The sequence below is a fragment of the Somniosus microcephalus genome, chromosome 5 (genome assembly GCF_052327205.1).
Source record: "Somniosus microcephalus isolate GS21.2 chromosome 5, FLI_Smic_1.0, whole genome shotgun sequence".
NCBI classification, from domain to species: Eukaryota; Metazoa; Chordata; class Chondrichthyes; order Squaliformes; family Somniosidae; genus Somniosus; species Somniosus microcephalus.
The window spans coordinates 102,157,427-102,185,050 of NC_140991.1; the positions used below are offsets into that span (position 1 = coordinate 102,157,427).

Genomic DNA, 27,624 nt, shown 5'->3' on the forward strand with positions numbered 1-27,624 from the left:
CTCAATCTCCGAAGCTCGAGCTCCTCCAGCTGACGACACCATCTGGTTCCCCAAAGTCCTTTAGGGAAGGAAATCTGCCGTCTTTACCTGGTCTGGCCTATATGTGACTCCAGACCCACAACAATGTGGTTGACTCGTAATTGCCCTCTGAAATGGCCTAGCAAGTCACTCTGTTGTGACTAACCACTACGAAACATAATAAGAATAAACCGGACGGACCACCTGGCATCGACCTCAGCACCAGCTACGGACACGGCAACGGCACACCCAGCCCAGTCAACGCTGCACAGTCTTCCTCACCAACATCTGGGGACTTGTGCCAAAATTTGGGAGAGCTGTCCCACAGACTAGTCAAGCAACAGCCTGACATAGTTATACTCACAGAATCATACCTTTCAGCCAATGTCCCAGACTCTTCCATCACCATCCCCGAGTATGTCCTGTCCCACTGACCGGCAGGACAGACCCACTAGGGGTGGCGGCACAGTGGTATACAGTCAGGAAGGAGTGGCTCTGGGAGTCCTCAACATTGACTCCGGAGCCCATGAAGTCTCATGGCTTCAGGTCAAGCATGGGCAAGTAAACCTTCTGCTGATTACCACCTACTGCCCTCCCTCAGCTGATGAATCAGTACTCCTCCATGTTGAACACCAGTTGGAAGAAGCACTGAGAGTGGCAAGGGTGCAGAATGTACTCTGGGTGGGGGACTTCAATGTCCATCACCAAGAGTGGCTCGGTAGCACCACTACTGACCGAGCTGGCCGAGTCCTGAAGGACGTAACTGCCACTCTGGGCCTGCGACAGGTGCTGAGAGAGCCAACATGAGGGAAAAACCTACTTGACCTCGTCTTCACCAATCTACCTGTTGCAGATGCATCTGTCCATGACCGTATTGGTAGCAGTGACCACCGCACAGTCATTATGGAGACAAAGTCCCATCTTCACACTGAGGACACCCTCCATTGTGTTGTGTGGCACTACCACCGTTCACCGGGATAGATTCAGAACAGATCTAGCAGCTCAAAACTGGGCATCCATGAGGTGCTGTGGGCCAACAGCAGCAGCAGAATTGTATTCCACCACAATCTGTAACCTCATGGCCCGGCATATCCCTCACTCTACCATTACCACAAAGCCAGGGGACCAACCCTGGTTCAATAAGGAGTGTAGAAGAGCATGCCAGGAGCAGCACCAGGCGTACCTAAAAATGAGGTGCCAATCTGGGGAAGCTACAACACAGGACTGCATGCATGCTAAAAAGTGGAAGCAGCATGCTATAGATGGGGCTAAGTGATCCCTCAATCAACTGATCAGATCAAAGCTCTGCAGTCCTGACACATCCAGTCGTGAATGGTGGTGGACCGTTAAACAACTAACTGGAGGAGGAGGCTCCATGAATATCCCCATCCTCAATTATGGTGAAGCCCAGCATGTGAGTGCAAAAGACAAGGCTGAAGCGTTTGCAACCATCTTCAGCCAGAAGTGCCGAGTGGATGATCCATATCGGCCTCCTCCTGCGGTCGCCACCATCACAGAAGCCAGTCTTCAGCCAATTCAATTCACTCCACGTGATATCAAGAAATGGCTGAGCGTATTGGATACAGCAAAGGCTATGGGTCCCGACAACATCTCAGCTATCGTGCTGAAGACTTGTGCTCCAGAACTAGCCGTGCCTCTAGCCAAGCTGTTCCAGTACAGCTACAACACTGGCATCTATCTGACAATGTGGAAAATTGCCCAGGTATGCCCTGTCCACAAAAAGCAGGACAAATCCAACCTGGCCAATTACCGCCTTATCAGTCTACTCTCAATCATCGGCAAAGTGAAGGAAGATGTCATCGACAGTGCTATCAAGCGGCACTTACTGATGCCCAGTTTGAGTTCTGCCAAAACCACTCGGCTCCCGACCTCATTACAGCCTTGGTCCAAACATGGACAAAGGAGCTGAATTCCAGAGGTGAGGTGAGAGTGACTGCCCTTGACATAAAAGCAGCATTTGACCAAGTGTGGCATTAAGGAGCCCTAGTAAAACTGAAGTCAATGGGAATCGAGGGAAAAACACTCCACTGGCTGGAGTCATACCTAGCACAAAGGAAGATGGTTGTGGTGGTTGAAGGTCAATCATCACAGCCCCAGGACATTGCTGCAGGAGTTCCTCAGGGCAGTGTCCTAGGCCCAACCATCTTCAGCTGCTTCATAATGAACTTCCCTCCACTATAAGGTCAGAAATGAGAATGTTCTCTAATGACTGCACAGTGTTCAGCGCCATTCACATCTCCTCAGATAATGAAGCAGCCCATGCCTGAATGCAACTAGCCCTGGACGACGTTCAGGCTTGGGCTGATAAGTGGCAGGTAACATTCACGCCACAGAAGTGCCAGGCAATGACTATCTCCAACAAGCGAGAGTCAAACCACCTCCCCTTGACATTCAACTGCATTACCATCGCCAAATCCCCCACCATCAACATCCTGGGGGTCACCATTGACCAGAAACTTAACTGGACCAGCCACATAAATACTTTGGCAATAAGAGCAGGTTAGAGGCTAGGTATTCTGCAGCGAGTGTCTCCCCTCCTGACTCCCCAAAGCCTTTCCACTATCTACAAGGCACAAGTAAGGAGTGTGATGGAATACTCTCCACTTGCCTGGATGAGTGCAGCTCCAACAACACTCAAGAAGCTTGATGCCATCCAGGACAAAGCAGCCCGCTTGGTTGGCACCCCATCCACCACCTTAAACATTCACTCCCTCCACCACCAGTGTACCATGGCTGCAGTGTGTACCATATACAAGATGCACTGCAGCAACTTACCAAGGCTTCTTCGGAAGCACCTCCCAAACCCACAACCTCATCCACCTAGAAGGACAAGGGCAGCAGGCGCATCGGAACATCACCACCTCCAAGTCACACACCATCCTGACTTAGAAGTATATTGCCGATCCTTCATTGTTGCTGTGCCAAAATCCTGGAACTCCCTACCTAAACACCAGTGTGTGAGTACCTTCACCACATGACTGCAGCGGTTCAAGAAGGCAGCTCACCACCACCTTCTCGAGGGCAATTAGGGATGGGCAATAAATGCTGGCCTTGCCAGCGACGCCCACATCGCATGAACAAATACAAAAAAACACTTCCTGCACACGTGGTTGTCCAGGACACTGGAAGCATCCTGGATTTTCCACATGGCACAGGATGCACATTCCGCGGGACTGAGTTGCCATGCCTTTATTTATTCGACTATTAACTAACTTTTCAGAAACTTACGACTAAGATGTATCTAATTCAAGTTATTAATATAATAGATTAACAGTTACTAATTTAATATAGTATTAACAGTTACTAATCTCCAAACTCCTGCTTTATCCCTAACCAGCTATTTAACCCCGGCCCCTATATTGAAGAGCCCCCCTCTGACCGCGCTCTTTAGCAGAACTTAGCAGAAATAAACTTTTAAAAAAAACTCTCTGGTGAGTAGTTAAATCAGCTCCTTCCCTTGTGCTGACATCACTTTAGGTTTTTTACTCTGACGTCACTCTTTCAAATTTTGCCTGTGTTGAGTTGTTCCTAGCTCTTGCTCCACTCCCGCTCAGGTTCGCTCCTTCTGGTCTCGTGCCTGCTCTCGCTGTGTTCTTTATCCCCACTCAGCTCTCGATTCGCTCCTGCTCAGGTCCGCTCCTTCTGGTATAATATCTATTTATGGTAATACCTTCTGGTATAATACCCCTATTTATGGTAAAACATATCCACTGACTCACTAAGCAATGCCACAGGAGATCTGTGCATACACACATGCCCGCTCTCATGAATTTTATATATTTATTTCATGTACTTAGAATTTTTACTGATAAAGTTCACCTTCAAAGGATCATTTGAGCCAGTCTGGACTGAAAGAATTGTTCAGTCCCCATGTTTCTGTTATTGGCGTCTGCCAACAATAATACCACAGTTGTGAAAAGACCATTGTTGCACCTTTTTAAGGACTCTGGTCTCGAGGCAATTTGGTTACAATCCTCATGATTGACAGTGGAAAATGACATTCCAGTTGGACTGGTATCTAAAAACAAGGCTAGTCCACATTGTCAATGTTGTTCTCAGCCTGGTAGTCCATTTCCTTTTGATAACGTGCCAAGATGGGAAATGAGCTCATAATTGAGAAGCAGAGCACCATCCTGTCATGACATAAGTCCCAGTGATTGAGTCCATTACTCCATCTCATGAGACTATATTAGGAAAGTATAGTAATGCAATAAACACATGGGAAATTTAAATTTGGAAAATGCGGTTTATGATCCATGTACCAAACTTCTCTTTTTTCTTTCCTCTCCTTATGATTGAAACCTAGTGAATTCCACTCTAAGTAATACAGAAAATATTCAGCTAACTATTCAGATGTGGTCAGAAACTATTTTGCAAAAAAGGAGTCTCAGTGGCAGAAAAACAAAGCTAAATTGTTTGCAGCTGTATTTAGCTATGCCAGAGTAAATCTTGGTCCATCTTCCAGAAGACCAAGAATGTTCAGCTTTTTGAATTAAATAAAGCCATGGGGTGTAACAGAAGTTTTCTTTTAGATTTGCTAGTCGCTCTCCCACAGTGTTGCTCACAGGTAGTCAGGGATGTGGAGCACAATTGTGATGTTAAGCTGCTAACCTGGTCACTGCTTTAAAACTATTGCACAAGTACTCCCTGGGGGGAAGTGATCTAAACAGGAAAATCCAAGCATTTGCAGCTTTTTGTAAATTGTCAATCTGAGTAATTGCAACTGCATGTACATTTTGGGTTCCAAGTCCGAAGAGTACATCATGAAATACAGTCTTGGCAGTTGTTAGTAAATGTGTTCACTTTTAACTTCCATTTAAATTTCCAGTTTTTAAAAGAATTGTATTGTGGCTAGCTGATCAATTACTTCAATGATCATTAACCTGAATGCCTCTAGATTCATATTTTTGTGTGTCTCTCTTCCTATGCCCAGTTGCCACTCACAGATGCTGCTGTGTAGATTAATTATGGGTTCCCACAAGTCATATTCTATAATGGCTTCGAATTCACTTGATAAGGGGTTATATACTTTGTCATTTTAGCACAGATTTTAAACTAGACCTAAGGGCTGTAATACGGAATATTTTGTGCTCATTAAATTTAAATTGCGACCTAAATTGCAAACAGAATTCTTTTTAATTGTAGTTTGTTATAATCCCAAATCTCTACCTTTTTTCAATATTGTGTATAGCTTACTTAAATTTATTTGAAGGCGAAGAATGATGGCAACAGAGAGAGGAACTGTACTCATTTAAAATATTCCATTCAGTGGTTGTTGTCAACATTACTGCACCAGGTCATTGTTGTGTTAATACACCTTCTGTGCTAGCCATTGGGAAAGGTCCATCATGTTGCTAATTTCACCCATTACTATAGTTTGCAGAGCTATGACTGTTAAATATTAAGCAGGCCATACTTTGATGTTTTGAACCTATGTTCTCTGGAAACTAAATGGAGAGCAACAAAAAAAAAATTAACCCCAATTGTTGGTTGTATGCCCAACTTTTTCTGATTCCTGGATTTGATCCCAGGTTTTAAGCAGTGAAAAGTATTTTCTGAAATTGCCTTTGCTAACTATTTTAATTGCTGCTTTGGATTAGGATTAAGTGAACAGATTAACTATTTAAAGTATCTGGAGATATAATGAAGTCTTGAATGAGTGCTGTCCATTAAAATACGGAAACTTTTGGTGGTTGTTTGCAGAGGTAAATTTGCAGTTGTGAAAAAATGCACCGAAAAGGCTACAGGGAAAGAGTATGCTGCCAAATTTATGAGGAAAAGAAGGAAGGGTCAAGACTGCCGAATGGAAATTATTCATGAGATTGCCGTGTTAGAATTGGCTAAATCCAATCCTTGGGTCATCAACCTGTATGAGGTGTATGAGACAGCATCAGAAATGATCTTGATTTTGGAATAGTAAGTATAATTTTCTTTTTTTTTTACCCCTAACTTTTCTCCTGATTTTATTTTTAACTCTAGCATGTTAAGCATTTTAAATCGGTCACTGTCTTCATTCTGATTTTAGCACTGTGTAGATGTGAGGTGTGTAACTGTAATGGATGGCCTGAGGGCGCTTCGCTTCTTCCTTGAACAGAGGCCCGACCAGTCCCCATCCACCACCACCCTCCTCCGCCTGGCTGAACTTGTTCTCACATTGAACAGCTTCTCCATTGACTCCACTCATTTCCTCCAAATCAAAGGTGTTGCTATGGGTACCTGCATGGGTCCTAGCTATGCCTGCCTTTTTGTGGGATATGTGGAACACTCTTTGTTCCAGTCCTACTCGGGTCCCCTCCCTCACCTCTTTTTCCGGTATATTGATGACTATCAGTGCCGTTTCCTGCTCTCGCCCTGAACTAGATAATTTCATTCACTTTGCCTCCAATTTCCACACTTCTCTCGCCTTCACATGGCCCATCTCTGACTCTTCCCTTCCCTTCCTCGACTTCTCCGTCTCCATCTCTGGGGATAGATTATTGACCAACATTCACTACAAGCCCACTGACTCCCACAGCTACCTGGACTACACTTCCTCCCACCCCGCCTCTTGTAAGGACTCTATTCCATTCTCCCAGTTTCTCCGTCTCCGCCGCATCTGCTCCGACGATGCCACCTTCCACACCAGTGCTTCCGACATGTCTTCCTTTTTCCTCAACCGAGGATTCCCCTCTACCGTGGTTGACATGGTCCTCGACCGTGTCCGTTCTATCTCCCGCATTTCTCCCCTCACCCCTGACCCTCCCTCCCGGAACCACGATAGGGTTCCCCTTCTCCTCACCTTTCACCCCACCAGCCTCCACATTCAACGGATCATACTCCGCCATTTCTGCCACCTCCAAAGTGATCCCACCACCAAACACATCTTCCCCTCCCCTCCCCTTTCAGCATTCCGTAGGGACCGCTCCCTCCGAGACACCCTAGTCCACTCCTCTATCACCCCCAGCACCCCTTCCCCTTCGCCCGGCACCTTCCCGTGCAAGCGCAGGAGATGCAACACCTGCCCTTATACCTCCCTGCTTCCCACTGTCCAGGGCCCCAAACACCCCTTCCAGGTGAAACAGCAATTTACTTGTTGTACTTGCAATCTAGTATACTGTATTCGATGCTCACGATGTGATCTCCTCTACATTGGGGAGACCAAACGCAGATTGGGTGACCACTTTGCGGAACACCTCCGTTCAGTCCGTAAGGGTGACCCCGAGCTTCCGGTCGCCTGTCATTTTAATTCACCGCCCCATTCCCACTTGGACCTCACCGTCCTCGGCCTCTTGCATTGTTCCACGGAAGCTCAGTGTAAACTCGAGGAACAGCACCTCCTCTTCCGATTAGGCACTTTGCAGCCTTCCGGACTCAATATTGAGTTCAACAATTTCAGATCATAACCTCGGCCCCCATTACATTTTTACTTATATTTTATCCCCACCTTTGTTTTGGGTTTCCCCCCCCCCCTTTTTTTCTCTCCCACATGGCAGCTGTCTCTCATTCTGCCAGAACATTTCACACCTAATCTGAGCCGTCTTTTGTCTCCACTAGTCCTATCACCATCTCGTCTCGTTTTGAATACCTCTTAATGTCTCTTCTCTTTTGTTCTCTCCCAGCCTGGCCTCTCAATCTATTTAATTTCCTGTGCCTTTCCAGTCTTGACAAAGAGTTTGACTCAAAACGTTGACTCTATTTTCTCTCCACGGATGTTGCCTGGCCTGCTGAGTTTTTCCAGCATTTTCTGTTTAACTGTAAGATGGTTTTAGGTTAATGTTGGTGTTTGATCAAATTGAGAAATTTTTATTCAATCTATCCATGAGTGTTCTATTTTTGTCTGTTGTAACTCTTTGGCTTCTCCCAATGTAAATATTGTCCAATTGTACACATGGTCTAGATTTTAATCAGCTGAATGAATACTGGGAACATGGCATTTCCATCCCTTGAGAGAGAACCCTCTGAATCATCTTATAAACCTTGACTATTTTGTGAGTTGTTAACAGTCCTACAGTCTCTTTCCTGAACTTTCTCTTTGGAAGGGACTGTCAAAAATGCCTCAACTGATTTCACTAAGTATAGGTTAAATGTTTTCTTTTCTAACTACTGGAGTATTGGCTTTGTTTCATTGTTATAACTGTGGTCCAACCAAATCTGAACTCGGGATATTTCAATCCCAGTTAAAATCGGCTAATTGTTAAAAAGCTTTTGGAATGAATGAATTTTGTATGAAGCAGGTGTTGCACACTTCTTGTAAGTGTTGTGTAGGATAAAAATAAGTTGCGTTAAAGGTCATTATCTGTATTAAAAATTAATTTGAAGACATTGACCCCGATCTTGACTGGGGTGGGTTTTCCGAGTGGGTGGGGAGGAGTTGAGGTCGGGAAACCTGGGAGTTCGGGTTCCCGCGCGCTGTGGAGTTTTAACTTCACAGCGTGTCTCTTTTTTCCAGCAGGTTCCCCACCCAGAAGCCAGTCTGATTTGACAGGCTTGGCTCCCTGTTGGGCTGGAAACGCTCCAGAGGAGGCCGCAGCCCATGAGCAGCTGGGAGCCTGCAGCTGGGCTAGCAGTAGGGTGGGGTTGGGTTTGAATCTTGGAGGAGGGGGGAAGCAGGTTAGCTCCGGGGGCTGGGGAGGAAGCACTCCTGCTCCTCCTGGCCCACAAGCAGTGCTGGAAAGGCACTTAACTTTTCCGCTCAGCTGTCCTCGCCTCCCTTTAGCTACCAGGTTTCCCAAGACCCAGGAAACCAGGCCGGCCAGGGTTCAACCTGGACAACAGATAAAATCTGAAGTATGCAGCCTCAGTATAATATTTAAATGGCCAACCCGCCTCCTGGGAATGGGTTGGTTGCCCGCCCCCCTCACTCTGCCTCTGTTAAAACTGAAAGTGGGTGGGTTCAATGTGGGTTGGGTTCAGGTTTGAGATTTTTTAAATTTTCACATCCCACCTGACCCAAACCCACTCATTATTGAGGAGTCAAAATCCCCCCCCTTCCCCCCCCCCCCCCCCCCTACCCAGTTAACTCTTGCTAATCAGTTCATGAACATTGCTATCCATTTCTGTCCCAAGTTTCTCGGGACTAAGATTGTTAAAACAACAAACAACATATATAGCACACTCCGTAAGCTGTCCTTTACTTGGGTTATTACTTTTCTTTTAGTGATATTTTTGTGCTGTTAAGGTGAAAGATACCATTGGTGGGCCATGAAATACTTCTCCACTTTTATCACCCAGTATCGGCATCAAGTGCTTTCAGCCTATGGATAGCACAGCGGATAAGTGAAGAGTAAAACTCCTTTGGTTTCCCCCAGTCTCAATAGCATGTCCTCTATTGCTCTGATCTTGCATGAATTATTCCGCTTCTGGCTCCTGCCAACCCTGTCCCAGTTATTTTCTTATGGTGTGAGCCTTGTCAAAGCCCTTGAACTTATTATCAGTACAAAAAAGGATCTGAGAAAATAGAATGCTTTGGCAATGCAGTATGTCACCATAACACAGCCAGACCCTGTACTACAAAGTTGAACCCCATGGAATAAAAAGGACAGTGGCAGCATGGATACGGAATTGGCTAAGTGATAGGAAACGGAGAGCAGTGGTGAACGGTTGTTTTTTGGACTGGAGGACTACAGTGGTGTTCCCCAGGGGTCAGTTCTAGGACCACTACTTTTCTTGATGTATATTAATGACTTGGATGTGGGTGTACAGAGCACAATTTCAAAATTTACAGATGACACAAATCTTGAAAGTATAGTGAGCAGTGAGGAGGAGAGTGATAGACTTCAGGAAGACATAGACAGGCTGCTGCAATGGACGGACACGTGGCAGATGAAATTTAACGCCGACAAGTGTGAAGTGATACATTTTGGTAGAAAGAATGAGGAGAGGACATATAAACTAAATGGTGCAATCCTGAAGTGGGTGCACAAACAGAGACCTGGGGGTATGTGTGCACAAATCGTTGAAGGTGGCGGGGCAGGTTGAGAAAGCAGTTAAAAAGGCTTACGGGATCCTGGGCTTCATGAATAGAGGTATAGAGGACAAAAGTGTGGGTTCGACGGGCCAAAGCTGGGTGGGCGCGTGTGCTGTGAAGAGGATGCCGAGAAACTCCAGTATGATTTGGATAGGTTGGGTGATTGGGCAGAAGCATGGCAGATGCAATATAATGTGGATAAATGCGAGGTTATCCACTTTGGTGTCAAAAACAGGAAGGCAGATTATTATCTGAATGGCAATAGATTGGGAGAAGGGGAAGTGCAACGAGACCTGGGCATCCTTGTGCACCAGTCGCTGAAGGTAAGCATGCAGGTGCAGCAGGCGGTTAAGAAGGCAAATGGTATGTTGGCCTTCGTAGCGAGAGGGTTTGAGTACAGGAACAAGGATGTCTTGCTGCAGTTGTACAGGGCCTTGGTGAGACCACACCTTGAGTATTGTGTGCAGTTTTGGTTGCCTTATCTGAGGAAGGATGTTCTTGCCATGGAAGGAGTGCAGCGAAGATTCACCAGGCTGATACCTGGGATAGCATGAATGACGTATGAGGAGAGATTGGGTCGATTGGGCTTGTACTCGCTGGAGTTTAGAAGAATGAGAGGGGATCTCATTGAAACTTATAAAATTCTAACAGGACTAGACAGACTAGATGCTGGAAGGATGTTCCCGATGGTCGGGGAGTCCAGAACCAGGGGTCACAGTCTAAGGATAAGGGGTAAGCCATTTAGGACAGAGATGAGGAGGAATTTCTTCACCCAGAGAGTGGTGAACCTGTGGAATTCTCTACCAAAGAAGGCAGTCGAGGCCAATTCATTAAATATATTCAAGAAGGAGTTGGATATATTTCTTAAGGCTAAAGGGATATGGAGAGAAGGCAGGAACAGGGTACTGAATTTGGATGATCAGCCATGATCTCATTGAATGGCGGAGCAGGCTCGAGGGGCCGAATGGCCTACTCCTGCTCCTATCTTCTATGTTTCTATGAATGGCCTCCTTCTGTGCTGTAACCATTCTATGATTCTATACTGAATGACATATTGACTCCATTCCAGCAAAAAACCTGGCAGAGAAACCCTCTCCTAGCAATTATGCGAATTCATTTCCCTGGCTGTTTCTCGTACTGGTATGATATGGTAACAGCACAGTGTAATTGTGGGCTACTGCATTGAAACTACGCCCTTTAGAAAAAACCGAACCTGTCAACTAGTGCTTGTGGAGGTAAGTCTGTGCTATAGACTTCCTCTACTCTCTTTCCCCTGCCCTTGAATGACCTAAAGTGGGGGGAAATGAAAAATTGGGTGTGTTGGAGTGGAAAGGAAAGATAGAGGGGGAACAAATCTGTGTGCACTAATTGGCAGGAATGTTTGATGTTTTCTGAAGTTTCCACTTCGAGGGGAGGGGGGGGGGGAGGAGAAGGTCATCTCATTTCTGTATTTTTATGCATATGTTGACTTACTGGTAAATATTTCTGTTGCTGCATACAATTAAAAGTAATTTTTCTGCAATAACACTGTTTATCTTTTGGTGGCTTGTACTGTATTTTGGAACTTAAGGCAGGGGTTTCTGGCAGTGTGTTCTGAAGAAATACTTGGAAACCACTGTGTTTGATAATCAAAGGAAACAATTCACCAAAATTAGAAGCCAGGTTATCTACACAGCTTGTTATGTGCATTCCATCTTTTCTCTGTCATTATCCCTATCGATACCTCTCATACATCTTAACATTACTTTTGACCGAGGTCACATTCTAGTGGAGCATTCTAAATTACAGAATGGAGGGAAATAAAGATTTTTTTCGCTTATGTCTGTAAGGCAACCAGTTTTTTGGGGTTTAAATTCCCCCCACAGTCGTCTTGAAATTGGTTCTGATGTAAGTGTAGAAGATGATCATTAGTAAAATTTGTTTGGATATAATTAAGTTTCTAAGTTCCTTGAATCTGGTTTTTCGTCTTTCTATCCGAGTATGTGATACCCCTTTAGCAGAAATCACAACATTCCAGCTATGAAACTATTCCACAATAGGTGGGGTGAAAGTTAATAATTGTGGCATCTCTAATATTTCACTTAGTTGAAATAAAAAGTGCTAAAATCTTCCATGCAGATACGCCTTCAGTTTCTTTCATCTTAACAGCCTTGTAGATTTTTGTCTTTACCACTTGGGTGTTGAGCATTGCCTGTTTCACCTTTTAAATGCTGTGAAAACAATAAAGTTTTATCTGCAAATTGGGTTTCAGATTAGGTGCTCAAGCCAGGCCATGCCGCTAACTATTTATAATTTAATGTATTTAGGATGTTCAAGCAAGGTTGATAGGTTTGCCTATTGGTACCCACCAAATGCAAACTGAGCCAGCAAATTTTGACAGCAGTTGTCAATGTACCAGGCCATAAAAGAACAAGGATGGACAGGTAGAAATGCAGTTTCCCCCTAATGACTAAGGGCACCTTCTCATCAGGCTTCACATAGCTTCACTTTGTGCAGGTAACATTATAAGTGCACATCGGCAATAGCTATACATTTTAGGAATGACATAAAATAAATTGAAAATGTGCAGTGTAGATTAACCCAAGATATTACCAGAAATGAAGAGAGACTTGAGAAATATGTTTTTTTCCTTTCACTAGAGCTGAAAAGGTTAAAGGGCAACTTGATGGAGGGCTTCAAGATTATTAAAGATTATGAATGGGCAATTGGTGATGTTTTATTTCCACTGGCTGGTGACATAGTGATGAGGGTACAAATTTAAGTGAATCACAAAGAATTGATGGGGAAGTTACAGAACATTCTTTACTTAGAGGGTGGATAAAATGTGGAATTCACTGCCACAAACTGGAGCAATATTCATAAATGCATTAGAAATCGAATTAAATAATTGCTGGAGAAGAGGACTATTAGTGTGGGGAGAGTGGAATGAAACAAGGAGGCTCATGTGGAGAAATACTCTGGCACAGACTTGGTGGGCCGAATGGCCTATTTTATGTGCTGTAATATTCTGTGATTCAATCATTAAGACTTCCACCACAGCAACTTCATAGCTGAAAACTAACGGGCAGTGGGCATAGATTATTGCCAATCCGTTGGCGATGTGTGATTTGTCAAGAGGGTTTCTGTTTTGATGGTATTGTGGCGGAGCCACCAAAGGACTCAGATCGTTTGTATATAATTCCTTTAACAACATGTTAGCTACAGCCTTAGTCTGTATCTTTATTTATGCTGTTTAACTGTACAGAGCGTGGTTACTTTAACAGCGCGGCTAAAACGTGATGACGTCACGCTGTTCATCACGTGATTCCCCACTGGTGGGAAAACGTGATGACATCATGATGTCAGCCACGGGACTGCCGGGGCAGTCCTTGTGGAGCCTCTGAAGAGAGCAGACCTACATTCAATGTTATCCTGCAGTTTCTTGTTAAAACCTGTTTGTTTCATTAAAGTTCGTTTTGTTTGATCGCCTGAGTAGAACTCAGTCTTTTAGTTAGGAACCCACGTTCCTACATTGGTGACCCCGACTTTCGCGAACGGTTTTCGCAGAAGATCTTCAGCATGGAAACGAACGCCGTGACTCTGAAACTGCCACAGTTCTGGGAGCAACAACCAGCCGCGTAGTTTATCCAGGCTGAAGCCCAGTTTGCCATCAGGAACATCGTCGCGGATCAGACCCGTTATTACTATGTGGTCTCCGCCCTCGATAGCGCCACTGCCTCGCGGATCGTCAGCCTCCTCGGTAGTCCTCCTACTGACCGCAAGTATGATACGTTAAAGGCGCGGTTGCTACAAGTCTTCGGGCTCTCGAAGTCAGAACGCGCTCGCCGGCTTCTCGCTATGCCCGGCCTCGGGGACTCCAGACCGCCCGAGCTCATGAGCCAAATGCTCACGCTCTTAGGTGCTGAACCGGAATGCTTCCTCTTCCGGGAGCTATTCCTCTGCCAACTGCCGGAGCAGGTACAGGCTGCCCCAGCCAGGTCCGAGGTCACAGACTGCGCAGAGCTTGCTGCCGAAGCAGTTAAGATTTTCACAGTAACCCAGCAGTGCTGCGCTGCCATGAGACGCCCATCCCCCACAGACGCGGCTCCAGCTCCTCTTGCAGCGGGCTGGTGCTCCTACCGCGCCTGTTTTGGCGCGAAAGCACGATGCTGCCGCTCTCCCTGCAGCTTTTCGCCCCAAAAAAAACAAAGCTCCTGCAGCGTTCCTGGCGAAGGAAGACCGGGTCTAACGGGCGCTCCGCGGCTGCGACGGCCATCGGATCTTCGGGGAAACTTCTTTACATCACCGACTCCCTATCGGGCCAACGTTTCCTTTGTGACACGGGCGCAGTGTAGCATCCTACCTGCGTCGAATCTCGATATGCAAGCTGGGGACCACGGTTTTTCCTTCGTGGCGGCTAATGGCGCAGCCATTCAAACTTTCAGAAAGCGGTGGGTCCAAGCGTGTTTCGGCGGTCAGCGCTTCCATTGGGGATTCGTCACGGCCACAGTCTCGCAGGCCATCCTAGGGGCGGATTTTCTGTGTGCCAACGGCCTCCTCGTCGATGTCCGGCACCGCCGGTTGATCAACGCGGCCACCTTCCACTCGATTCCGTGCCACCACGGTACCACCGTGTCGCGCTCTATCGCCTGCGCGTTCCCATCTCCGGATGACTTCACTCGGCTCCTCGGAGAGTTCCCGGAGCTGACCAGGCCCACTTTCTCCTTGGCCACGAAGCATGGTGTTGAACATCATATCACCACTACTGGCTCCCCGGTTTATGCACGGGCTAGAAGGCTTGAACCCGGCAAGCTTGCGTCTGCGAAAGTGGAGTTTGACACGATGGAGCGGCTGGAGATTATTCACCGGTCGAATAGTCCCTGGTCTTCGCCTCTCCACATTGTTCCGAAACCGGGCGGTGGCTGGTGGCCATGCGGTGACCACTGATGCCTGAACGACGCCAGTACTTCTGATCGGTACCCGATCCTGCATATTCAGGATTTCTCAGCCCATTTGGCGGGACATTCCATCTTTTCAAAAGTCGACCTCGTCCGGGGGTATCACCAGGTTCCCGTGCACCCGCAAGACGCCCTGAAAACCGCAGTCATCACCCCTTTTGGCCTTTTTGAGTTCCTGCGGATGCCGTTTGGCTTGAAGAACGCAGCACAGGCTTTCCAGCGCTTTATGGCCAGCCGCTCCAAGTACCAGGGGATTTCCTCCCTTCTCCCAGAGCCATGGTCCGCCTCCCAGCAACTCGTCAGCCACCAGGAAGTGGCCAGATGCTTCGCTCCGGTGCCTACATCAAATCATGGCCTACAGAGCTCCCACGTGCCGGCTGAGCTGAAGAACGCCGAGTACATATTTATCCGCCACGACGCTCACCGGGATCCGCTCAAGCCCCCTTACACTGGTCCTTTCCGCGTCATCGAATCGGGAGACAAATCCTTTTCGGTCGACATCGGAGGAAAGCCGGATCACATTTCGGTGGACCAGTTGAAGCCGGCTCACTTGGACCTGGACCGCCCAGTCGTCATCGCTCAACCGCCGAAACATGGCTGACCGCCCGCAGCTGCCGTGCCAGATCAACCGCAGCCGCCCGCCAGCTCAACCACAGCCGCCCGCCAGCTCGACCACCGTCCATCAGCTTCCTCTGCAGGGTTACCGAAGTCGCTCGGACAAATTTGTCAGGCCTCCTCGACGCCTTATTTTTGCTGTTAAAGACAATTCTGGGGGGGGCGCATGTGGCGGAGCCACCAAAGGACTCAGATCGTTTGTATATAATTCCTTTAACAACATGTTAGCTGCAGCCTGAGTCTGTATCTTTATTTATGCTGTTTAACTGTACAGAGCGTGGTTACTTTAACAGCGCGGCTAAAACATGATAACGTCACGCCGTTTATCACGTGATTCCCCACTGGCGGGAAAACGTGATGATGTCATGACGTCAGCCACGGGACTGCCGGGGCAGTCCTCGTGGAGCCTCCGAAGAGAGCAGACCTACATTCGATGTTATCCTGCAGTTTCTTGTTAAAACCTGTTTGTTTCATTAAAGTTCGTTTTGTTTGATCGCCTGAGTAGAACTCAGTCTTTTAGTTAGGAACCCACGTTCCTACAGTATTTCCCTAAAAATGTGTTGGTCATTCCGAAGGATTTCCCCCTCCAAGGCAACATAGAATTCAGGAGTAATTTTAACCTAACCCGCCTGGCGAGAAACTGAAGTAATCGGATCAGTCGCCCGTTTTACACCCTGCCCTGATTTACTTTCCATTGACTTGGTGTAAATTGGGCAGCCGATCTGATCCTGTCACTTTCCTACCAGGATTGGTGAGGTTAAAATTAAGACTTTTTTTTTGCACCTAAGTACCCTTTTTTGGCATTCCTTGGCTACTGAGTACCTCCCAGGTGAAATGGTCCCAGAATACAACTTTGTGGGAGCAGGTACAGTTTGTCCGAGTAAGAATTGTAATGTTATACGGCATTATATTCTGTCCTGTCCACAAGTAATGTTTAGTCAGTGCATCAAAAGTTTTTTTTTCTTTTATTGATTATTTAAACTGAATGCCAGCACTAAAAAAATTCTGGACAGGTTAAGCAGTTGCTTTACATGTGTCGGGAGCTTAGTTGTAACTGGAAAATATTTGTCCCATTGGTATGGTAAAATGTGTAAGCAAAAAGTATGAGCATAGTCTACTCATAATTTGAAGCCCTTTTTTTGGCACTAAACAAATTCAGTTATCCAATCATTTGAATTCAGCAATATAAGTAACACAGCAAAGTTGGAACTTAGTAAAATTTGAATTGAGATAATTTGAATAAAGCATGCCGTGTGCAGCTAACAAAAAAAAGTAAAACTTTGGAAAAGCCTGAGTGTGAAGGGAATTGGCAACAATACTCATGCAAACACGACCTGATGTACTGAACAACATTTAATTGTGCAAACAAGTCATGAGTTTTCTCCTGAGTGTTTTCTGCATAAACATGACGCATTTATTTGAAAATATGTTTTAATCATAATGTGGTTGCATGAGGTTTTCTGCTGTGTTGTTTGTGCTTGCTGATGTGTATTGTAAGAACTCCTTTCACAGTTTATTACCCCATCTCCATGGGGATTAAATTGATAAATGCTCAAAGCGTTCATTGTTTGAGCACTGTGGACAGGGCTTGATTTCTTGGTGTCTCATATGTTGTAGCAGCAGTGGTACGGCTGATTTTTCTTTGAGGGGAGGGTGGGTGAGAAATGGGTTAATTCCACTCTTCATTTAAATGGAGGCTGCAGCTAACCAGATTGTTTGCATAAGCCTCTGTTCACATTATTTTAGGATTGAGGAAGCCCTGTCAGAAGTTTTCCTGCAGAAAAACAAAAGGCACAAAACATGTCTTTTCATTAACAAACTTTGTAGTCGGTCTGAAGTGTAATAAATGTATTGTGTAGAGTTTAGTTAATATCTTTTTGGATATTTACAATGAATAATGCAGCTTTTGTATTTGCAGGACCCTGCACAGAATTATAACGGAAAGCATGGAAAATATCTCTTCCCGTTTAAGCCATTGAGTCTACTCGACTAGTAATAGATTTTATAGAGGAATTAGACAGCACAGTCATGTAGTTTAATGGCTGTTTGGAGATCAAAAGTAGCATTACATCTGGCACATAAACTTGGCCTCATTGCTCACTGGTTTCCTGCTGTGAATTCATTTATGTCACTGTGCTTTCAGCTGCACGTGACGGTCCTTGTTCATGGCCTAAAGCTGCTTTGACTAAAGAGGACCCTTCAGTTACCAGGGGCTCACTGTTTAGTTAGGGCAGGATGCTATTCATAGTAAAACTTTCACTTGAGTGCAAATTGTTTTCATAAGGGGAAGTTAGATTTTATTTTTCCACAGTGGGTTTGTGAGGGCTACTTTTATAGAATTAGAGTTCAGTTCTTAATTCATGCCAAAATGAGCAAACCTTTTTGTTTTGGAATCTGCGTTGTATGATCAATGACTCTGGATTACCCAATTTGTGATTAAAGGACCACTTTTTAAAGCGTAGACAATAAAACCCATAGAAGAAAATCTCAATAGGTTTGTGTATTCTCTTTCGCTATTGGATTATGTTTCACATTTGAAGAGCATTTTGTAAATTTGATCAAGGCAAACACAAATCCACTGATGATGGCAAAATGGATTCTGAATTAGTAAAAATTGGGAATTAATTATTTATCCAGTATATTAAGACGATTATGTTACTAGTTGTAAAACTCATTTGATATGCTTTTCCCAGAACACCTGCTTAATAATCGTGTTCAGTCACAATATTTTGTAGATAAGTAATGGGGACTTCCTGGAATATAAATACAAATTTTTGGATAAAATCAATTTTTTAACTCTCAACTCTCCGTTATGCCGTCAATGTAACATGGGCCATTGGTTGTTGCAATTCCTTGTTGTAGTGTCCAAGAGGCTGTCCTCAATTGGACTGACAGACTTGAATCAAATTTAAACATGCCACTCAGCCGATCAGAATGCTTTATTTTCTACTGCTGTGATCCATTACTCTTCTGCTTTAGTTTAGTTTCTGTTCAGGCTGTCACCCGCCACCTTTTTAAAACTGTTTGCTTTCACTTACTATTCAATCCCATTCTTCATCAGTGACTGAGTAATCATGCATGACGTCAACAGCCTATTCACATAATTTACTTCAGTTGCGTAGTTAACAGGAATATAGTTGATCAGAAAGGTTAGAATCCAATGTGTTTGAGAGCAATTATGCCAGAAGTTCAAATGAAACAGATGTGTGGGAATGGTGCCCTTTGGGATTTTCTTTTGTCTTTTTGTTGCAGAATTTGAATGCACTTTGCGTACCTCTGACTTCAAACTCTGTGTGTGGATTCCTTGTGAAAAGATAACGTGAGAGTCGAGACCACGACTTGTGCTGCACAAAACCCTTAATTAGTAACCTGCCCGTAATGTTTTCTTTTCTGTATTTGCAATTCTCTGGCCATTCTTAATACAGGTTTATGATTTTGCATTGGCTTTAGTTAACCCCTCTTGACTACCGATGGTCACTAAGTGCAACTCCTAGTCATTCTGCTTTTTAAGTCATTGGAATTTTGCCAGGAAGAACACAAGCCATCATTCTTGGAACTCAATTGTTGGTTAGGTGCTTCCTGCTATTCCATCAGCTGGTATGGCAGGACCTGCCCTTGACATCAAGGCAGCGTTTGACTGAGTATGGCACAAAGGAGCCCGAACAGAATTCACTCAACTCAATGCTGGAGTCATACCTGACGCAAAGGAAGGTGGTTGTTGGAGACTAGTTATTGTAGCCAGAGCTAATCACTGCAAGAGTTCGTCAGGGAAATTAGGCAAGGGTATTAAATGTTACAGAACCAAGGCGAGTAGATGGAGTTGAGATTCAGCTCAGCCATGATCTAATTGAATGGTGGAACAGGCTTGAGGGGCTGAATGGTCTATTCTTGTTCCTATGTTCCTAAGTGTCCTCGGTCCAACCACATTCGGCTGCTTAATCAATAACGTTCCTGTAATGTATATACCTTTTTAAGGGGGGAACTACTTTTTACAGCTCATGTATACTGTAGTACCGGCAGTGACCACACCTGTATATAGCACTGAGTAGTAATCTGTACAGTTCAGTTCCAGAGTGAGTCACGTTGAGTAAACACCTGTTGTACCGTTCTCCTGCGGTCTGTGTCTTACTACTGACGGACACAACATTGGCGACGAGGCAAATTCGATCCTACCTGCAACTCTGCATCACCTCCCAGGGATTCGTTCCTGGAGACCAGTAGATTGGAGGTCAAGGCCAGAGACACGGGCGTCGACCACGGGCAACTGCCCAGTCATCCAGCAGAGACTCGAGAATTGCGCGGGAGGCTGTTGAGAGCCAGGCTTGGCTTTCCAGTCGAGGTGGTCCAGCGAAACGGGCTGGCAACAGGTAGTGCACAGACCCTTCCCGGACAGCGGCGGGCTAGAGCCCGACCGAGCAGCACAGCAAAGGGCCGAGCAGCATCGACAGGAGAGAGAGAGAGAGAGGGCAGGGCGCAGCCGGTGTTCAGGGGCCGAGCAGCGTCGAGGAGAGGGAGAGAGATGCGCAGAAACCCGCGAGGCACCGCCATTGCCACGAGGAACGCCGAGAGCGGCGTTGGCAGCAGCGCAGGACAAGTGCGCTAAAGCTACAGGGCGCCACCATTGCCACGAGGACCGCCGAGAGCGGCATTGGCAGCAGCGGGGGAGGAAGAAAAGCACGGGAGACGCCATTTTAAACCACACTCAAAATGCCGAAGAGTGGCAGTATCACCGCATTTGACAATGAAGTCAAAGATTGGACTACATATGTCGAACGAATAGAGGTATACTGCAAGGCAAATGAGGTGTCAGATGACAAGAAAGCGCCGGTATTGTTAAATTTAATGGGTGCCAGTGGAAAAGAGTTTTGGAGACATAGTGACGATACTACAGGAACATTTAAACCCCACACCGCTGCTGATAGCAGAAAGATTCAAGTTTCACAAACGGAACCAGCATAAGGATGAAAGCAATGCTGAATATTTAACAGAACTGCGCAAACTATCGAAACACTGCCAGTTTGGAACGGGACTGGCAGATACCTTAAGGGACAAGTTTGTGTGTGGGCTTCAAAGTGAAGGAACCCAGAAACGGCTTTTATCTGAAAAGGACCTTAGGCTGGACAAGGCTTTCAGCATTGCGGTATCATATGAAGCAGCAGCACAGGGCGCTGCAGAGATACAACAGAGACCGCAAGAATATGGCACAAACGAAATGTCATACAGAACAGAGAAGTGCTATCGCTGCGGCAGAACAACACACGACCACAATGATTGCTGGTTCAAAGACAAAGTGTGCAGACCGTGTGGAAAACTAGGACACATAGCACGAGTCTGCAGGTCGGGAAAGAAAACCAGCAATACGAAATCTCAAAGAAAAGTACAAGAAGGTACATAAGGTGACGGAGAATAGTTCAGATGAACAAAAGAGTGATACTGACTCCGAAAACAGGGAGCCGAGTTGTCTGAAACTACATAATGTGATCAAAACGGAGGATCATCGAACCATTTGGGTCACTCTCAAGATAGCAGAGTCCAGGTAAAAATGGAATTGGACACAGGATCAGCCCTAACAGTCATAAACCGACGGGACTACGAGTGGCTATTCTCACACATACCCTTGAGAGACACACACATTATTTTGAAGACGTACACTGGGCAAAAAGTCTACCCCAAAGGAAAAATAAGGGTGACTGTTATATATAATGGTAAGGAAACACCAAAACTAGACCTGTATGTATTGCAAGATGGAGGACCACCATTACTGGGACGTGAATGGATCCGGAAAATACAGCTGGATTGGCATTCCATACAAGCACTGACTGTGGCTGCCAAAAAGGATGACGACATCACACCTGGGCGACTGTCAAAGATCCTAACCGACGCGCAAGAAGTGTTCCAGCAAGGACTCGGAACACTAAAAGGCATGACAGCAACAATTAAAATTGAAGAAAACAAAAGCCCAAAATTTTTTAAGGCCAGACCGGTACCTTATGCGATCCGCCCAGCCATCGAAGCACAGCTGGAGAGTTTGGAACGTTCAGGAGTACTGTCCAAGGTAGACTGGAGCGAGTGGGCTACACCTATCGTCCCTGTAATGAAAAAGTTGTTGAGCAGCACGCCTGGGGAACCAAGGAAGGTTCGCATCTGTGGGGACATTAAGGTAACAGTGAACCCAGTCCTTCACACCGTACAATATCCACTTCCGCGGATTGAAGATATTTTCGCCTCGCTATCTGGAGGGAAACACTTCACTAAGATTGATCTGGCCCAGGCGTATCTGCAAATGGAGGTAGAAGAAGCATCAAAAAAATACCTCACAATCAACACCCATAAAGGTCTCTACCAATACAACCGGCTGGTATTCGGGGTAGCATCAGCTCCAGCTATTTAGCAGAGGGCAATGGAACAAGTCCTGCAAGGGATCCCAGGGACCCAGTGTTATTTGGACGACATCCTGGTCACGGGCGAAAATGACAGTGATCACCTCGCTAACCTGGAGCAGGTGCTCCCTAGATTGAAGGAATATGGGCTCCAAGCTAACCGCCCCAAATGCGAGTTTTTATAAAAACAGATCTCGTATTGTGGCCACGTTATCGATAGAGGGGTTACATAAGTCCCCAGAAAAGATTGAGGCAGTAGTCAAGGCTCCAGCACCGGAAAACGTGTCACAACTGAGGTCGTTCCTCAGGCTGGTAAGCTACTACCATAAGTTCTTGCCAAATTTGTCTACAATACTACACCCACTGAACACCCTACTGCAAACTGGAGTGCCATGGAAGTGGAGTGACGAATGTAAACGAGCTTTCCAGAAGAGCAAAACACTAATCACATCGAAAGAGGTATTGGCCCATTTCAACCCAGCACTACCAATTCGGTTGGCGTGTGATGCGTCACCCTACGGCATTGGAGCGGTGCTATCGCACAAATTCTTGGACGGCTCAGAGAGGCCAATAGCCTTTGCGTCACGATCACTAACCTCAGCCGAGCGTAACTACGCCCAGATTGACAGGGAGGCACTCAGCCTAGTGTGGGGAGTGAAAAAGTTCAATCACTATCTGCACGGGCAGAAATTCACCCTGCTGACTGACCACCAGCCTCTTGTCTCCATTTTTAATCCGAAGAAGGGCGTTCCGGTGATGACTGCGCAACGACTACAAAGATGGTCACTCTTTCTAGGGGCGCACCACTATGAGATTGAATATAAGGGCACGAAACAGCATGGAAATGCTGATGGGCTATCACGCCTGCCACTGCCTACTGCGGAGGAAGCACCAGCAGTGGATCCTGTCGAAATATTTCATTTGACTATAGTTGAATACCTACCGGTAACTAACGCTCGTATAGAAAAGGAGACCCGAAATGACCCGACACTGTCTCGGGTATATGATTTGACGGTGAAGGGATGGCCAGCACATGGCAACTCACTGTTGCCAGCATTCTCGACAAGAAGAGAACAGCTGTCAGTGTGCCGGGGGACCTTGATGTGTGGATCCCGAGTGGTAATTCCACCCAAGTTGAGGGATAGAGTGCTCAATGAGCTTCATGAGGGTCATCTGGGAGGGGTAAAAATGAAAAGCCTTGCCAGGGATTGTGTGATGGCCGGGAATTGATAAACAAATCGAGGACCTGACCAAGAGCTGCTCAGGATGCCAGAAAGTCCAAAATGCACCACCACATGCCCCTCTACACCCATGGGAGTGGCCCTCATCTCCATGGCAACGGGTGCATATTGATTTTGCTGGTCCATTCATGGACTCGATGTTTTTAATAGCCGTGGATGCGCACTCGAAATGGCCTGATGTCATCAAAATGCCCTCCACCACCACGGAGAAAACTATTGCAGTCCTACGGACCATTTTTGCCAGGAACGGCTTGCCAGAACAGATTTGCTCCGATAACGGACCACAGTTTGTGTCCGAAGAGTTCCGGAGGTTTATGAAGAAGAATGGGGTAAGGCATTACACATCCGCCCCGTATCATCCAGCCACAAATGGATTGGCTGAGAGGTTCGTACAAACCTTTAAGAAGGCAATAAAGGCTATGTACAATGACAACATTCCGCTGCAGCATAAGGTGGACAATTTCCTGTTCGCCTAATGGAATGCGACACATGCAGTCACCAACCAGGCCCCAGCCATGATGTTCTTTAACCGAAGGTTAAGATCTCTCCTGGATTTGCTCAGACCAAACGTACGAAGAGATGTTGAGAGTAAGCAATTCCAGCACATCCATGAGAAGCCAACAAGGAGCTTCAATGTAGGGGAACCAGTCTTGGCCCACGACTACCGAACAGAAAAATGGCAGCCAGGAACGATATGCACACGGCAGGGCCCACTAATGTACACAGTGGACATTGGGGAGAACATCGTGAGACGCCATGCTGACCAGATCCTAGAGTCACAGGAACAAGTCAACCCCATGTCTCGCCCATACGTACCTGGTGAGGAACCCGACGTACTGGTCGCATCTACCCCAGAAACCATAGCATCGGAAGCTGATGACCCAACCGACGACAGGGTGCCAGAATCGCCTCCGCACCAAGAGCGAGACACTCTGGAAAGGCGCTATCCAGAAAGGATCAGGAAGCCTCCCCAAAGACTGAATATATAAATGGACTATTTTCAGCTAACGTTGTATGTTAAAAGTGTTAATTGTAATTAGTTTGATATTTAATTGTTAAATGAGTGTTATGGTACTGTTAATCTAAAAGGGGAGGAATTGTAATGTATATACCTTTTTTAAGGGGGGATCTACTTTTTACAGCTCATGTATACTGCAGTACCGGCAGTAACCACACCTGTATATAGCACTGAGTAAAAACTGTACAGTTCAGTTCCAGAGTGAGCCACATTGAGTAAACACCTGTTGTATCATTCTCCTGCAGTCTGTGTCTTACTACTGATGGACACAACAGTTCCCTTTGTGATGAAATATTCCATTCATCACTCATTGGTATTCTCTGCCTGTGACTGTGGTTGGTTTCAGTTTCATTTCCCTTACCTCAGTTCCGTTTCCTCACCATTGTATTGTACTGTGTGTAGGGCTCCGCCCATACCTGGCCCCTATGTAAGCTGGCCCAGCCTGCATCACATCCAGTACGGCAGACCTCTGGATGGAAGATACCTCTTCTGTGTGTTACCTTCCAAGTCAATAAAAGCCTTGTTTTGTTTCGCTAACATCGAGTATCGGATTTATTGAGGCACACCAATTTTATTGACTTAATTTTCAACACAATGAATCAACTCTTGAAACCCGAACGTTTGGATTTGGACCAGCATGCTTCGGACGCATCGGCACGCTTCGGACACTGGTTTATGTGTATGGAATTCTTCCTGGACAATTCCGCAGCCGTCAAAGACGCTACGGACGCTGCGAGTATGAAACTCGGAATTCTGCGGAATTGGGTAAGCCACCGGGTTTACCCCCTCATCCAAGACGCCGACACGTACCCGGCCGCCTGCGACATCTATAAAGGCGCATTACCAGCAGCCTACGAATGAGGTGTATGCTAGGCATCTGCTCGCTACTCGCGCACAGCGACCTGGGGAATCGGTGGAGGAGTTCCTAGGCACCCTGAAAACGCTTGGCAAAGACTGCAAGTGCCAAGATGTAAAAGCCGCAGTGTACACTGACGAGCTTGTTCGCGATGCCTTTATCACAGGCCTCAGCTCCACTTACATCCAGCAGAGACTGCTGGAAAAAACGGGATTGGACCTGAAACAGGCTGCGGACACAGCACGATCCCTGGATGTGGCCCAGAGAAACTCGGACGCCTACTCTTCAGCCCGCGCCGTCCACGCCGCCACGTGTGCACCAAGGGCGCCGCCATCTTGGAAGGCATCTTCCCCGCCCGACACCGTCGGGGCCCCGCTCTCCCCCCAGAAGCCCTACGACAGCCGCGACGCGTCGGGGACCCAACTGCTACTTCTGCGGGCAGCCGAAGCACACCAGAAACCTGTGCCCGGCGAAAGGCACCACCTGCTTTAAGTGCGGTAAGAAGGGGCACTTCGGGAAGGTGTGCAGAGGGAACCCCGCCGGAAAACCCGCCGCGTGTGCGCCGTGGGAGCGGCCATCTTGGACGCCATCTTGCCCGACCTCGTGGGGTCCGCCATCTCATGAGCAGACAGCGTGGACACCATCTTGTCTCGATCAGGGCCCTACAGTGGCATCGGTCACAGTGGACCGGACCAGGCCGCACCTGCTATCCAAATCAATGGTGGACATCGAGGTAAACTGGTGCAGGGTTAAATGTTTAATTGACAGTGGAAGCACGGAGAGTTTTATCCACCCTGAACTGGTACAACAACTCTCCCTAAAGGTGGTCCCTACTCGGGGTACCATCTCTATGGCTGATAAAACCCAGACAGCGACCATTATGGGTTACTGCACGGTACAATTGTCTGTTAACGGAACTGTATACGATAATTTTAAAGTACTAATCATGAAGAATCTATGTGCGAGCGTGATCTTGGGCCTGGATTTCCAGTGCTACCACCAAAGCATCACGCTCAATTACGGTGGGTCCCAGCCACCCCTCACAGTGTGCGGTCTGGCTACCCTGAAGGTAAAGCCGCCTTCGCTATTCGCGAACCTTACCCCTAACTGCCGGCCAATAGCGACCAAAAGCAGGAGGTACAGCTGGGAGGACAGGCGGTTTATCGTGACCGAGGTAGACAGGCTCCTGAAAGAGCGCATTATTGAACGCAGCAACAGCCCGTGGCGCGCCCAAGTGGTAGTGGTAAGGGGTAGCGAGAAGAAACGGATGGTGATCGACTATAGCCAAACGATCAACAGGTACACCCAACTAGATGCCTACCCGCTACCCCGCATATCAGAAATGGTGAACCAAATCGCCCAATACCGGGTGTTCTCCACCATCGACCTCAAGTCAGCGTACCACCAGCTCCCTATCGGACCAGAGGACCGCCCGTACACCGCCTTCGAGGCGAACGGACGCCTCTACCAATTCCTCAGAGTCCCCTTTGGGGTGACGAATGGGGTCTCGGTCTTCCAGAGGGAGATGGACCACATGGTCGATGACCACCACTTGCAGGCAACCTTCCCCTACCTCGACAACGTCACCATCTGCGGTCACAACCAGCAGGATCACGACTCGAACCTCGAGAGGTTCCTGAAAACCGCACAAAAACTCAACCTCACCTACAACGAGGACAAGTGCGTTTACAACACCACGCGCCTCTGCATACTAGGCAGCGTGGTGGAGAATGGGGAAATCAGACCAGACCCCGACCGATTGCGCCCCCTACGGGAGCTGCCCCTGCCCAAAGCCCTGAAAAGGTGCCTGGGGTTATTTTCTTATTATTCCCAATGGGTCCCCAACTACTCCGACAAAGCCTCTTGAAAGCATCCTCTTTTCCGCTCTCTGCTGAGGCCCACGCCGCCTTCAAAAGCATTAAGCGGGATATTGAGCGGGCCACGCTACAGGCAGTGGACGAGAACACTCCCTTTCAAGTGGAAAGTGATGCATCTGACTTTGCCTTGGCGGCCACCCTCAACCAGGCGGGGCGGCCCGTAGCTTTCTTCTCGAGGACCCTCCAAGGGCCCGAGATCAGACACTCCTCCGTGGAAAAGGAGGCCCAAGCCATCGTGGAGGCAGTGCGCCACTGGCGCCACTACCTAGCCGGCAAACGCTTCAGCCTACTTACCGACCAGCGGTCGGTAGCGTTTATGTTCAATAATAAACAGAGGGGGAAGATTAAAAATGATAAGATTCTTAGGTGGCGGATCGAGCTCTCCACCTTCGATTATGACATCATTTACCGGCCAGGGGCCCTTAACGAATCCCCCGACGCCCTCTCACGAGGGATGTGTGCCAGCGCCACCGGGGATCGGCTACAGACCCTCCACAACGACCTCTGCCACCTAGGGGTCACGCGGCTGTTCCACTTCATAAAGTCCCGCAACTTACCCTACTCGATTGAGGAAGTTCGGTCCCTGACCAGGAACTGCCGCACTTGCGCCGAGTGCAAGCCTCGGTTCTACCGCCCAGATAGAGCCCACTTAATCAAAGCTACACGGCCCTTTGAGCGGCTCAGCTTAGATTTCAAGGGCCCCCTCCCGTCCGTC

The 27,624-nt window shown here is 47.1% G+C and overlaps 1 protein-coding gene across 8 annotated transcripts in view; it reads left to right on the forward strand.

The window, feature by feature from the left end:
• Positions 1-27,624, forward strand: part of LOC147117240 (serine/threonine-protein kinase 17A-like) — a 120,765-nt gene that overhangs the window by 48,159 nt on the left and 44,982 nt on the right. For 6 of the 8 annotated variants that reach the window (XM_085988049.1, XM_085988050.1, XM_085988054.1 and 3 more), the window contains one exon: positions 5,743-5,955. The exons of 1 other annotated variant lie outside the window; for it this stretch is intronic. In XM_085988049.1, the coding sequence (XP_085844175.1) occupies positions 5,743-5,955 (213 nt within the window). Of the gene's footprint in view, positions 1-5,742; positions 5,956-11,054; positions 19,983-27,624 lie in introns of those variants that run through there. One more of the 8 variants, XM_085988051.1, reaches the window with a different exon arrangement.